The 15,355-nt window shown below is 30.2% G+C and overlaps 1 protein-coding gene across 3 annotated transcripts in view; it reads right to left on the bottom strand.

Moving 5' to 3' along the window:
• Positions 1-244: 244 nt before the first annotated feature.
• The window catches only part of LOC143226235 (choline/ethanolamine transporter FLVCR2-like), a 48,504-nt gene continuing 33,393 nt past the window's right edge, over positions 245-15,355 (bottom strand). For all 3 annotated transcript variants that reach the window (XM_076456990.1, XM_076456992.1, XM_076456991.1), the window contains 3 exons: positions 14,431-14,536; positions 9,583-9,694; positions 245-4,781 (listed from right to left, as the gene is read on the bottom strand). In XM_076456990.1, the coding sequence (XP_076313105.1) occupies positions 4,690-4,781; positions 9,583-9,694; positions 14,431-14,536 (310 nt within the window). In that variant the 3' untranslated portion in view covers positions 245-4,689. The remainder of the gene's footprint in view (positions 4,782-9,582; positions 9,695-14,430; positions 14,537-15,355) is intronic.

The following is a 15,355-nucleotide window of genomic DNA, read 5'->3' as shown; positions in this document are numbered from 1 at the left end:
CTTCAATAATTAAAGGAGCTTTGCAAGATCCTTGCCAAACTCATTAAAGCCAAGGAGGCATGGTAATCATGTGTAAAACAATTACAGATAACCATAAGTGCACAGATACCTTGGAGAGCCTATTGTTGAACATCTGACATCTTGCTCTGAACAAGTGTAGTTTCTGTGTATTACTGATCAAAACATGTTATGTGTAAATAAAGGCATAAGCAGAAAGTTTTACATTACTATGAAAACAAAACCATTTCACACAATGAATTAAACCTTTATTGATACAAAATAATACATATATTATAAATTGTAAAGTGGCTTTCATTGCTGAACAGAACTGTTGGCTTGTTACCTTTAACCCTTCACAATATCCATATTAAGGAAATTATAATAAATACATGTGCTCAAACACTTTTCTATTGTACGGATAAGAAACAATTTACAAATACTTGGGATTTGATTTTATTAGTACTTATGGAATAAGAAAGTGGTATTCAATATTTTTTGAGTTACGTCAAAATCTAATAATTTTATTCAGACACATGAATTTTCTCAAATTCTTTAATACTAAATTAGATTTTACTTATTCTATAATTTTGAAAGTACATCCTTGTTACAGTTTCACACTGTATTTCCGTGGTATTGATATTTATGTTCTATAATGTATCCTTTAAAAGACAGTTAAAAATGTCAAATAAAAATATATAACCTTAATTATGACCCAAGTTGTTTTTTAATGAACAAACATCATCACATTAGGACAGTTACTGTATCATGTATTCCATACATGTGAATTAAAAATATAGCACATAATAAATATAAAAATTATTCTATTCAGATAAATAAAAACTATAATATATATATATAAACAAGTATATTGGCAACCTTTTCTTAAAACAATGCTTGGACAACATGAAAATAACGTTACAATTCTAAATGAATGTTTCTTTTCTTCAAAAGAAGGAATTCATGTTTTTTTTAAAAGCATGGTAACGTGAAGTACACTATTTTTGTCAATCTACAAACATGAAGCATGATTTATTTACATTATACTTCACAACTGTTTTTCCTTCTATCACAAAACTTTACTCTCAGTTAAAGGTTCCCCCCTTTTGTTTTAACCAACACAGTATCTTAAAATTGTCAACTAAACAGTTCTTTCCCTTTCAATTACATTATCTCTTCCTTTTCATTTGTATAATATCTCAAGATTCTCAATGGATGAAGTTCATCCTTTCCTTTCACTAGCATCACTGTTCTTTGATAACCACTCTTCTCCAGTAAATCATTTTATGACTTATTTAAACAGTTCCTTACATTTAAGCTAATTTTATGAATCTCTCATAATTTTATGCAAATTAACACACACACATGTATGTACGTATATTATTGAAAACTACTAGAAAACATAAAAAAATAGTCTCAGTTCAATCTACTCAATAGGTGTTTTTAACAAGAGAGCAAACAAAATATGTGTATCTTGTTTAATTGCTTTCATTAATATATTTAGTGTGGAAGAAACAACCAAATTATCAATTGTAATTAATCTTCATAAGGTTGTTCATCAGCATGTACTATGTGGCTAGCTTATATTGATTACAATTTTAATTTATTTTTATTTCAGATCTGCTGACAAATCTTTTATTATCTATTATAACCCTAAACAATTAGTACACAGAATAAAAAACATTTTGCATAAAGAGTGAGAAATACTGAACAAACTTTTTGTCATAGGTTTGCAATGATATAAAATTACAGTGAAAAAAATGTATAAATTTTTCTTACCTGCATTTATTGATATTAAATAACTGTAAATTGGAGAAAAGGGCTGCCATCATGTTTACAGTGTAGTCAATGAATAAAATCTTCATAAAAAGCTAGTACTTAAATTGAAGGAAAAAAATACAGTTATTTCAGTGATCAGTCATCCTAGCTCTGTCCTATTAACTATAAATTTACGCTACACAAATCTGCTATCTCAATGTCACCATACTACCATCAATCTGTAAATCTAACTTATGTGTACTATACAGTCTTTCTAACACTAACTTGTGCATAAATCCAACTTACACAAATTCTGTTATAACTTTATCAACTAAACCTGTGAACACTATTTATGTATAAACTTAAACTATACTTGTTCAACCAAAATTTGCTGAATTAACTACTTATTCAACTTTACATAATTCTATGTATTCAATTGTGTGTGTCATCATTAATTTACGATTTCTGTAATGATAAAATAAGTTTTGTATTCCTCCTCCTCCTTGATTACTCTAAAGTTTTAATTAACTAACTACAACGTGTCTATGACTTAGTTAGTATCACTTAATTTAAAATCTGCAACACCACCATCAAAAGAAAATAAGTGTAGTAATTACATTTACCATGATTTACAATATTGTTAAGACTAGACCTGTTTGATTCAGTTACTTCCTTGTAGTCATTTTGATGAGCATAATACACGAGATGGAATTTTATCACTGTTTGTAACAGAAATAAAAATTATTTCTCAATAATATATTTGTATTAAGAACATTTTTAAAGTGCACAATTACTATAAAGTTAGTTGTACTGTTCTAATGACCATATGTTGAGAAAACTAAAAACCAAAGACCTTTATATTTGGTAGACAAGCTAATGAAATGTTGGGAAAGAATAGTCCTGTGCCAGTAGCAAATGTCATCTGGGGTACAGACTGTGAAATTTGCAAACCAGGAACCTTAGAACTGTTGTTATAAAGAATTACTACAGCAGTGGTGATAATATACATGTAGCATTCAGATCCTTTCAATATGAAAGCAGAGATCAACTATGCTGCAATAAGGCATAATGTAACAAAACATTTTAAGTGTAGCATAATTGACATAGCCAGGAAACAACAGACAGCGACACACATACAGGGAGATTAATGGAAAAACAGTGAAACTGCAGAATTAAAGGATATAGATCATCTAAAAACTGTGCCACAGGATGGTACACCAATTCTAGAATTGGATTTCTAGTCTTTAGTTTAAGTAAGAATTTTATGTTACTTGGCTAGACTACATTTTATGAATTTATAAGGCTCAATTTATCTTCCTTAATCAGGTCAATTTGTAGTTGTTTGACTGAGGAAAAAGTAAATCACATGCCATTGTGAAATGTCTAGAAGGTTCAAGAGTAAATTGGAAGCAGAAATAATTTTTTAATTTAAAAAAAAAAACTCAAAATTAATGGGATTTTTACAGTGAAAGAGAAAACTAACAATTCATGCTGGAATAGTTTGACTTTCCTATATTTAAAGGAAGAGTTTTTAAATGAAACAATCTACATGTAAAGTGGTACTCCATCCAACTTTGGGTGGATTATCACTTTATTTCTTGGTATTAAGTAATCAGCACAGATGTTTCAGACAAATGGTCAGTACAGTCACCCGATCACACAGTCATCAAATGTCTGTTATGGGTTAACTCAAGTCATCTTCTCATACAAGAGCAAGCAATAGGTGACATGACAGTTGTCATGTTATCTATTAAAAGTTCATGATCAATACCTTCTAGTGACAGTTATTACTTTGTTTACCAAGTATTGTATATGATGTTAGAACAGGCCAATTAACCTTCTAATAGCCCTGTAGTGTTAAATTATTAACAGCTGACAGAAATATTCAGAATTAATTTCACGTTTAAAGTAGGTCATAAATATTTCTGTCACAACTACTAGTTCTATCAGACAACTTTAAAAGGGCACATATATGTGTACAGGTCTGCAGTTTTTCAGAGGAATTGGGTTACTTGAAAATACTCAGGAGGTGTGAGTAGCCTTTTTTTTATCCATAGTTATTGTTTATTCATTAAAGGTTAACACCACATTCATAAAATTATTTAAGTTGAACAACTTACATGACTGCAACTTTTGCTGTCTGCCTACATTAAGGTAGAACACAAGTAACAAGACAATGTTGTCACACCCAAGCATAACAAATTTATATTATGTGTGACCAAAAATTCCACTGCACATGATTATGGAAATCAACTCATGTTATCATGGGTAATGCTGATTATAATGTATGGATAAATTGTGCTAAGACTTCTGTACAGTGTATCCTTCAACGATACTCTGTATGTCTTTTCCTAAGAATGCCTTCATTAATTTGTTTGTTTAAATCAAGTTTGGTTTCAGTTAATTGGGTTAGTTTTAGGTATCTTTGGGCTACAACTGTATAAACCTGGTAACACTGAAATATAAATTGTTTTTTCTTATTCAATTCACTTTATAAATTATTTTTCCAGTAATGTATACAATATACACAAATTATACATATATATATATTAAATAATTAAATCTTCAAACACTTTTCAGTAAAAGAATATTAAAGTTTAAAATAAAAATTTATAGGATTTTTAACTGAGATTACTTTAACTTATTCTAGTTTTGTCCAAGAGTCTTATCAAAATCACATTCCACCCAAAACTTAGAAAATTCTCCTCGTCATATTAAAATAACAACACTTTGTGTTCAACAAAAAGAAAATATTAGATTTGAAAATCAGTTAAAAATGTTTTAATAAAATGCAAGGCATTTTGTGAAATTAATGCTGCCTTGATAGACATTAACATTTTTTCTATTAATTTGTATGTTATTTGCATAGTAATAAGCAATAAATCAAGGCTATTAGTGGCTTTACGTTCATATGTATCTAGATATTCTCAATCATCAGAACTTGTTATTCATAAGGTGTCCAGATGAGTTTTCACTTGAAGCCATTTCCGAAGCATTTTGACGTCGTAGATCAGACTTAATTAAAGCTGCAAAAGTAGAAAAACCAGAACATTAAATTGCACAAAAATATTTTCAGACATCAGATACTTCTATATTTAATAAGGATAAAATATTTAAGTACATTCAAAAGTACTGAGATAAACTCGCACATTCCTTGTTATTTATAAAAAAATTCAAACCAAGAATAGTTAAAACAATTTTTTCAAATACAGCATTTACTGCTTTTATATTTCTGTCTTCTAAGGTGTTATAAAACAAAAATGTAAGCAAAGTAACCATCTTGCATTTGTATTAGTAAATAATTAAATATCTTGCAACACAACAGGGCATATGATTGATATCAAGGCTTAGTTCACTGTATTACCAAAATGGCAAAATGAATGAATTTGCCAATTGGTGTCACAAAAGGTGCAAATAAAACCTCCTAAAGAGATCATGCAATAAAGTTAATTATTTTCTAAAACATTAACAATGTCTAAAACAAAATGATAATTAAAATTAACCAAAACAGGGTAAAAAATGGAAAAGTAAAATTGTTTTAAAATGGAAAAATAAATAAAATTAAAATGAAACAATGTTCAAAATTTGAATAAATATTTAAAATTTATTAAAAAGGGCAATGGCTTGTAAAAAGTTAAAACACAAAGAAGTTGGACAATGTCACCATCACCAATGACACTGTCCATCAGTGGTAAACCCATAGAAAAGACATTTCTAAAATGATGCTGTTTCTCAAGGCCATAATGATGGCATGAAAGTAATAAGTGAGCTATTGTGACTTGTCACACATTGATGGATCAGTCACAAATAAAAGAAAACAACGAATTAAAAACTGTGTCCAACATGTAGCCTAGTCAGGACAACTTCCTCCTTACAAAAACAAGACATCCAAACAAGAGAAGGTTTGATGTGAAAATAACTTATGATGTTGTTCACACCAAGTAGACTGCCAACTGGTGCAAAGTCAAGTCTTCAATGCAAGACTATAGTCCACGTACAGAATATGCACGGCTTTGATGGCACCAGAGCAGGCGAATTTAGCCACGTTGTCAGCGAGCTTATTCCCAAGAATACTGATGTTGTCAGGTGTCCAGAAAAACTAGATACAAATATAAAATAAAGAAAAATAGGCCAGCTGTTGCTGAATGCCAATGAGAAAAGGGAAAGAACTATTGACAAGTGATACAGGGTCAATAGAGAGTCAGTGTAAATAGTACAATCAGGGCATTGCATAACTTCTATGTGATCCAGTGCAAGAGATGGCATACAACTTGACAAGAAACATAAAAACTGTAAAATGGATCTGGTGGTCTATGGTGGAACTCTGTTGATAGAACCCACACTGGGTGGGCAAGAGGTTGTTTGATTCAAGAAACCAAAAAGGTGAGCATTAACCATCCCCTCTCCAACTTTACAGAGACAGGTAGTTAAAGCAATTGGACGATAGTTAGAAGGTATCTTGGGACCCTTCCCAGGCTTAGAGGGAGGGAGGAGAATAGCCTGGTGCCAAGCATCAGTTAAAACATTCTCCTTCCAGATCCAGTTTTAAACAACTGGAATAATAGCAAGAGAGGCACAAAGAAAATGGAGCAGGATCTCATAGTGAACATCATTAGGTCAAAGTGATATAATGTCAGACCAATGAAGAGCAAGCTTGAGTTCCACCAGTGTAAAGGAGCAGTTACGGTTATAGATATGATTGGCCCAAAAGGAAAGAGGTGATCATTCTGCCTGAGACTTGATGGCCAAGAAGATGGGAAAGAAACAGAACTGATAAGCTCTTGCCATGAGTAATGGTGATGCTATGAACATCAGCAACTTAAAATTTAATGCAGCCCACTGTGAATAAAAAACATTGAAAACAGACTTTTATGAGCTATGGCTCTTTGAGCAATTACACATGTATTAAAAATAACTGTGATTTTCTCCTTTTTCAGAATTTGAAGTCCACCATTCCTGAAGTATAGCTGATCAGTGCTAGATGGCCTGTCCATAGAAGTGCAGCTTAAATGCTCTTCATGCAATTCAAACAGATAACTTTTAAAGTAGGTTAAAATCCTAAAACACTTATGCTAACAATATCTAATGTACTGGAATGTCCAGCAAAGTTCTAACAGTACTTGTTTCTGTATTCTCACAGGTAATACCTGTCATGTCTCATCATGAATGGAATGAGGTGCCCTTCTCCCACTTTTGGAAACAATTTGACTTCTTTATATTCCAAGATCACTAGTACAATCTGACCTCAGACCTATTAGTTAAAAAAAAAGTTAAAGTTGTGGAAAATATTGTTTGACTTTATAACCCTAATGTTGCTTCCTGATGCTCAGGTGAAAGGAGACCTGTTGATAGCCTTGTGTTACCACACACAATACAGCAGCATCTAACCACAAATATTCTGCCTGTTTAAAGTAGTCACTCCATTTTTCTTGATTAGAATGCTATCTTATTAGAACTTCCTGTCATAGCAGTGATGTAGCCAAAGCAACAGGCTCTGATATTTGGATGAAAGGAATCTTGCTACAGTCTTGATGTGCAGTTTAACAAATGCATATTTATCCTCTGAAACCCACTTGCAGAGGTCAATAAGATGAGGAATCACAGCAAATGGCAAATAGTGTTAACTAATAAACTCACAAATTAGTATCTTCAGATCTGTCATTAATCTGCTGTGCCAATCCCAGGGGTCAGAAATCCTTCAAAGAAAAACCTTTTTTTTTGTTCTTTGTTTCAAATATGAAGTTTACATTATGTAAGCAAACAAACTTCTAGTATTTTACAGAAAAAAGTTTTAGCTGAATCACAAACAGTTAAAAAAAACACCCAAACAACTACAACAAAGAGAAATAAATAAAAGTATGAATTTCTTATGTTTATCTTTTTCCCTTAAAGTTGAAAATGTGTAATGGGTTCATTTTGTGAACCATAAGAACTGCAAAATTGATATGCTGGTATTTGCAAATTATGACCAGTCAAAATATAATGGAAAAAAAACGTTTTTAATATCTGAAGCTTTTTGCACTGTGTTGTAAGTTGATTTTATTATTGTGTTACAATATACTCATAGTAACATTAGTACTTATCACTCTCCTATGCTTTATGTGCAGGGTATTATTAAAAAACATGTATACAAAAATTATAGGTAATCATAAGTTCAGCCTTAGTCTGTTCACTAAGTAATATGATTTATTAGTTGCCAATTGTATTAACTCACTCACACAGATGTACAGTTACTAATTGACAGAACAATATACCACTCATTACAGAAAGGCAACTAATTGCCAATTGTATTAACTCACTCGCACAGATGTACAGTTACTAACTGACAGAACAATATACCACTCATTACAGAAATGCAAATTCTATCAGTTGATAGAATTGTTCTGAGTACAATATATGGGCAAATTGAGTATACAATGGTAAAACATATACTATGTATTATATATAGGATTGCACTACGTTTGAATATTTGCAGTGTTTCTTCATACCACTGCCATGCTATTTATTTTTAACAGATTTATCAATGAGTTTTGTCATTTCCGTGTTCCATACAACCACATAGACAGCAATAATGTGAGTAAAAGACAAGGTGAATAAGAGAGTTAACAGGAATGTTGTTTGCCACCTAGAGGTGTATTATAAAGCTAAAAAATGTATTTGTACATATAGTAATAAGAGAAATGTTTCTCTTAATTTTTTGCAGTTTTCCCAGAATATCTAAGAATGTACACTGCCTACAGATGGATACTCCCAACCCTGAGATATTTACTGCCCCAATTGGCAGATATGTGATTCCACCCAGTAAACTTTGTCCTTCAGCTACATTTCATGCCCCCTCATTACTTGTTTATTCAGTTATATTTGCTGAATCACAGTAGATGATCTTAATGTAAACAGAATCCCAAATACCTGAAAGAAGACGTGATTTGAAAGGTAGTATCTAATAGGACTATTTAAGAGAATCATAAAGAGCTAATGTATTGAGCAAAATGCTGCATCTGTAGTAGCTATAGCAGACATAGTTTGGTTAAATTAATATTATTTTTTCTTGAAAAAAAACATAATATACAGAATAAAATACAATAAAACTAATACCACCGCCTTATGACAATTATAAATCATGGTTCACTAGCAAACATTCACATAACTTTTGTATTCCAGCTTTCTGATGAGCTCTGGTATTAAGCAAAATGCATTGTTGAAACTGGATATATTTTAGACAATGTGTGGTTGATATACTAATATATACTCTTTCCCTTGGAAAAAACTATAACAGACTGAATAGACTTTTTTAAAAAAACAAAACAACAATAAATGCAATACCACTGCTTTTTGACAAAAATAATTAATTACTTGACTGCTTTACAGCTCCCCAGTGGCACAGTAGAATATCTGCAGACTCACAATGCAAAAAACTAGGTTTCGATACCTGTATTGGACAGAGCACAGACAGCCCATTGTGTAACTTTGTGCTTAATTCTAAACAAAAAAAAAAACTGCTTCATATAAAATTAAAAACTACTACTGTTTACATTATTGTTCCTTTTCCTCTCATCCCAATCCTTCTAATTGTGTACTGAATTCAGTAATGAGAAAAAAGTAATCTAATTTCTTTCACTGAATTACAGACAAACTTTTATGAGTGGTTCACACTACTTACTTGAAAATAATTATTCTTATCAACAAACTTTTCTCTAAGATATGCACTGTAAAAGTCTTCATTTAAAATTATCATATTTACCATCTGAATGGGCATATATTTGTTTTTTTGTGTAATTCCCATTAGTGTTTTAAATGTTTAAACATTATGCCAGAATTTTATCTCACCTGTCATTACGGTTCCTATTAACAACATTCCAGAAAGAACTCCATTTGCAATTACATCATAGTAATTCTCAAACACCCAAGATGATCCTAATGTGAACAGAATCCCAAATACCTGAAAGAAGATGTGATTTGAAAGGTAGAATCTGATAGGACCATTTAAGAGAATCATTGTGTTTGTTATTATAAGATTATTGCAGATATATTAAACATTTTAAAACCATTTGAGTTCTGTCAATAGATGAATTTAACAAACATACACTTTCTTTAAATCTTATGGCAGTCAGTGCCTTTAAAAGTAATAGAGTGTTATAGAATCTTATATTTACTTATTCAAATACTGATAACATTTTTACTCTACCAAATATTATTAAAACCACAGACATATTCCTCCTGTAGTGATTGAACAATTTAAGAACTTTTTTCTACACTTGATCATTACTAACATAATAACCTGGTAACCCTTAGAGGTTGGTTGAAACATCAAGTGTGCATTTCAAGACATTTCCAACAGTACACATTGAAATTTTTTTCTCAGTCTTATAACCATCTCTTTAAGATTTTTTTTTCAATCCTTCAGACAGTGAAATTCTAACATATGAAAGATTTTAAAGAATTACTTTATTATAATGAAGTTTCTTAACTCTTTCAGCATGGGCTCAGACTCTGAGGCTGATTTTGTAACCATATTGTGCTTGTTATAGGAATCGTGCTATAACGTTTAAATCAGTAAGCATATCTTCACAAAATATTGCATGTTATAAGTAAACATAATAGGGATTTTGTAATTAAAATATCAGAATTTTAAATAATGTTTGTTTTCATGCTTTATTCTTTTCACATGTTGACTCTCCAACATGCAAAGTAATTTTGATTTTTTGGCTAAAAATATTTTTATAAATCAGAAAATTTTTATATTTCACATATGAAATATTTATAATGTCCATATAATTATAAAATGTTTCTTTAAAAAAACTTTATATTTTATCTGTTATTCTTACTAACATATCTTTGTACAGGTTTGGTTGATTTGACTGACCTCACAACCACTATGAAAAATTACAAAATGAAAACAAATTACACAAGCTACAAATTATAACAAAATAGCAATGTTGAGTCTAAATAGCTTAAATTTCGTAACATTATGCATCTATATATTATTTTTATAACACTGACCTTCTAGACATGCCCGACTAATATTACAGAAGCTAAAATAACACTGCACATGGGCACTCATGTTATCACATTCAATAATACAAAACTGGTCTTTACAGAGCAACTTATCATGGTTGTGTTTTAGTGGACTAGTATTTTGCAAAATACAGTCACATTTAAGTTATAATACATATACATATATAATATATATATATACGTTATTATTGTTTAAGTTTGTAAACTTATTTTTCTTAGAACAAAAAATAAAGAATATTGACAATTATCTTTTCTCGTTATGAACTCTATACTAGTTTATTATTTGATGTAGATTGGGTGAACTCTGTACTTGTTTGTTATTTGATGCAGATTGTGTGAACTTTGTACTTGTTTGTTATTTGATGTAGATTGTGTGAACTCTGTACTTCTTTGCTGTTTGATGTAGATTGTATGAACTCTGTACTTGTTTGCTATTTGATGTAGATTGTGTGAACTCTGTACTTCTTTGCTGTTTGATGTAGATTGTATGAACTCTGTACTTGTTTGCTATTTGATGTAGATTGTATGAACTCTGTACTTGTTTGCTGTTTGATGTAGATTGTATGAACTCTGTACTTGTTTGCTGTTTGATGTAGATTGTATGAACTCTGTACTTGTTTGCTGTTTGATGTAGATTGTATGAACTCTGTACTTGTTTGCTATTTGATGTAGATTGTATGAACTCTGTACTTGTTTGCTATTTGATGTAGATTGTATGAACTCTGTACTTGTTTGCTATTTTTGATGTAGACTTGTTTGCTGTTTGATGTATGTAACTCTGTACTTGTTTGCTATTTGATGTAGATTGTATGAACTCTGTACTTGTTTGCTATTTGATGTAGATTGTATGAACTCTGTACTTGTTTGCTATTTGATGTAGATTGTATGAACTCTGTACTTGTTTGCTATTTGATGTAGATTGTATGAACTCTGTACTTCTTTGCTGTTTGATGTAGATTGTATGAACTCTGTACTTGTTTGCTATTTGATGTAGATTGTATGAACTCTGTACTTATTTGCTATTTGATGTAGATTGTTGTGAACTCTGTACTTCTTTGCTGTTTGATGTAGACTTGTTTGCTATTTGATGTAGATTGTTGTGAACTCTGTACTTCTTTGCTGTTTGATGTAGACTTGTTTGCTATTTGATGTAGATTGTGTGAACTCTGTACTTCTTTGCTGTTTGATGTAGATTGTATGAACTCTGTACTTGTTTGCTGTTTGATGTAGATTGTATGAACTCTGTACTTATTTGCTATTTGATGTAGATTGTGTGAACTCTGTACTTCTTTGCTGTTTGATGTAGATTGTATGAACTCTGTACTTGTTTGCTATTTGATGTAGATTGTATGAACTCTGTACTTGTTTGCTATTTGATGTAGATTGTATGAACTCTGTACTTGTTTGCTATTTGATGTAGATTGTATGAACTCTGTACTTGTTTGCTATTTGATGTAGATTGTATGAACTCTGTACTTGTTTGCTATTTGATGTAGATTGTGTGAACTCTGTACTTCTTTGCTGTTTGATGTAGATTGTATTAACTCTGTACTTGTTTGCTGTTTGATGTAGATTGTGTGAACTCTGTACTTGTTTGCTGTTTGATGTAGATTGTATGAACTCTGTACTTGTTTGCTATTTGATGTAGATTGTATGAACTCTGTACTTATTTGCTATTTGATGTAGATTGTTGTGAACTCTGTACTTCTTTGCTGTTTGATGTGAACTCTGTACTTGTTTGCTGTTTGATGTAGATTGTATTTGATGTAGATTGTTGTGAACTCTGTACTTGTTTGTTATTTGAGACTAGACTTGTTTGCTATTTGATGTAGATTGTGTGAACTCTGTACTTGTTTGCTGTTTGATGTAGATTGTATGAACTCTGTACTTGTTTGCTGTTTGATGTAGATTGTATTAACTCTGTACTTGTTTGCTATTTGATGTAGATTGTGTGAACTCTGTACTTCTTTGCTGTTTGATGTAGATTGTATGAACTCTGTACTTGTTTGTTATTTGATGTAGATTGTATGAACTCTGTACTTGTTTGCTGTTTGATGTAGATTGTATGAACTCTGTACTTGTTTGCTATTTGATGTAGATTGTATGAACTCTGTACTTGTTTGTTATTTGATGTAGATTGCTAAACCTTATAAAATTTCACATGAAGGATATGAAATAATTTTTTTATGTTTTATATATATATATACATTTGAAATAGGTAAAAAAAATATAAATTACTATATCAATAGCACAGAACTCCATTACATTTTATCCAGCTTAGTAACTAAGATGTATTTGGGTCTAAAAAATATGAAATTTCAACCTCATTAAAAACTTATCAGTTTTAAATCTCACATAAAAAAACAACTGGCACACTAATACTTCTAAATGACTGAAAAAGCCACCAGAAGGACATTCTTAACTTTTGATTGGTTATTCACATGTTAAAGACAAAAATAGTTTATATAAGGAAGTGTTTTCAAAAATGGAAAAAGATGAGAAGGACCACTGTATTTGATTCAGTAAATGAAGCATATCTCAGAAACTAGAAAACAAAGAATGTTCATATTTTATATTATAGCTTGAAAATATTGGTAGTTTGAGTTTCTAATTCATAGGAAACTACAGACTACATAATTGGACATCACGATCATCTAATTTAAACCAGTGCTGCATTCAACATACTACGACACAAAAACTGATATTTAGGTGTTTTTTAATATTTACTCATAAATTAAGAAATTAACTAATGCATAATACCAAATATATAGATAGAAATTAATAAAATAGTGATTCAATAACATTTTGAGTGCAAGTCAACATATATGATGATATGGCCTTTCACCTATATCAATAGCATTAAAGGGTTAAAGATTAAATACATTCTAACAGAGATTCAGAATAAACAAGTGTAAAGCTTTGATGAGAACCATAGTGATAATATTTCACACAAAAGATAAGATAAATCCAAAATACTCACAATACACAAATATGTTTTATCTTAATAATCACATTGTTTTGAAAACCAAACAGTAATACTACCATATGAAGTAAATTGTTACCACCAACAACTTGTATTTACTCACAAAAAGGGCAATACAACCAAAGTATTAAACTACATTACAAATATCAAATTCACAAGTTTTTTAAAATAAGATGCAACCAAAAATATCCATTAACTTACAACTACTTGACACTGAAGTTAAGCTATATTCAAAAGTCAATGGAACTGAAATCTGTGAATACCATATTACAATTTATAAAACTTGTTTTCAGCTGTCTGATACTGTACATCATGGTAGATTTATGATAAATTTGAAAATGAAAACAAATGAAATTTTCAATCCTATTTTGAAGATATTTTTAAAACAGTATAAAATATATATCAATATCATATAATAAACTTACATCAACAATGTCCTTGTTAACATTGGTACATTACTGTTATTTATGTATTTAACTTTACGATCATCTCAGTGTAAACCTCAAAATTACAACTGTTTGATTTAACAATTACTTCAAGCAATCCAGAACACAAGATTTGACCAAATTTTGAATTAACTGTCTGAATACAATAATTTTTCTAAAAATGCACTGAAACCTAAATACTTCCCAACTTAGAGTAAATTAAATATACCCAAAATATTTATTAATGTTTACTTGGGCAGATGCATTCAATAATCCAGATGACGTGCCCTCAGACTCTGGATAAGTAATTTCTGCTGCCAGTTCAAACCCTAACGGTAGGTAACCAGTCATAAAAAACCTGCATGTTGAATTAAATATTGATAAAACAATAAATTAATAATATTTTATAGAATACAAAAAAGTTACCTCTGAACATTGATTATTCAGCTTTAAGTATTTCAATAAAGAAGGAATCTTTAAATAAACATAATAATTCAAATAAAAAAATCAAAACTTCAGCTTTTGGTAAAATACACTAGACTTTTCCTAATGACCTCGCTACAATTCAACACAGAATAAAATGTGCCTCAAAAACCCAATCATCACAAAGTTCACATATAGTACAAAATTTACGATAATTTACTAAAAACACTAGATAAAAACAAAGGTATTTATTTAACAAAAACAATTACAGATTCTAAAAAAAAGATAATAGAATTCAGTTACTTCTATTAATACAGATAATACAAAAATTAGCGAATAACTCGGTTACGAAAGACACTTGAAGTAATATAAAAAACTAAGTTTATTACAGACACTACAGACAATATAAGAAAATTTGTTTTTTAATAACCCAGATATTATAGACACCAAAGAAAATATTAAAAAATCAATGAAATAAATCAACTACTAAAGACAACCTAATGATTGAGTGCAATAATTTTGCTATTACACACACTACAGACAATATAAAAAACTCAGTTTAATAACTCATATATTATAACCATTACATAGAAGTTATAATTTTCCTACTGTGCAAACAGATTTCCAACAGGAATTTATTTCCATTTATTATCAAGTGACAAATTTCCTCCAAGAAATGTGTCTCACACACATGACTCATTTGACAACCTTTGTGCTCTTCTACCTAACTATCATTTTGAGTTTAGAAAGAAAA

This window comes from Tachypleus tridentatus, chromosome 9, assembly GCF_004210375.1.
Source record: "Tachypleus tridentatus isolate NWPU-2018 chromosome 9, ASM421037v1, whole genome shotgun sequence".
NCBI classification, from domain to species: Eukaryota; Metazoa; Arthropoda; class Merostomata; order Xiphosura; family Limulidae; genus Tachypleus; species Tachypleus tridentatus.
This window is presented reverse-complemented; position numbering and strand designations above follow the sequence as displayed.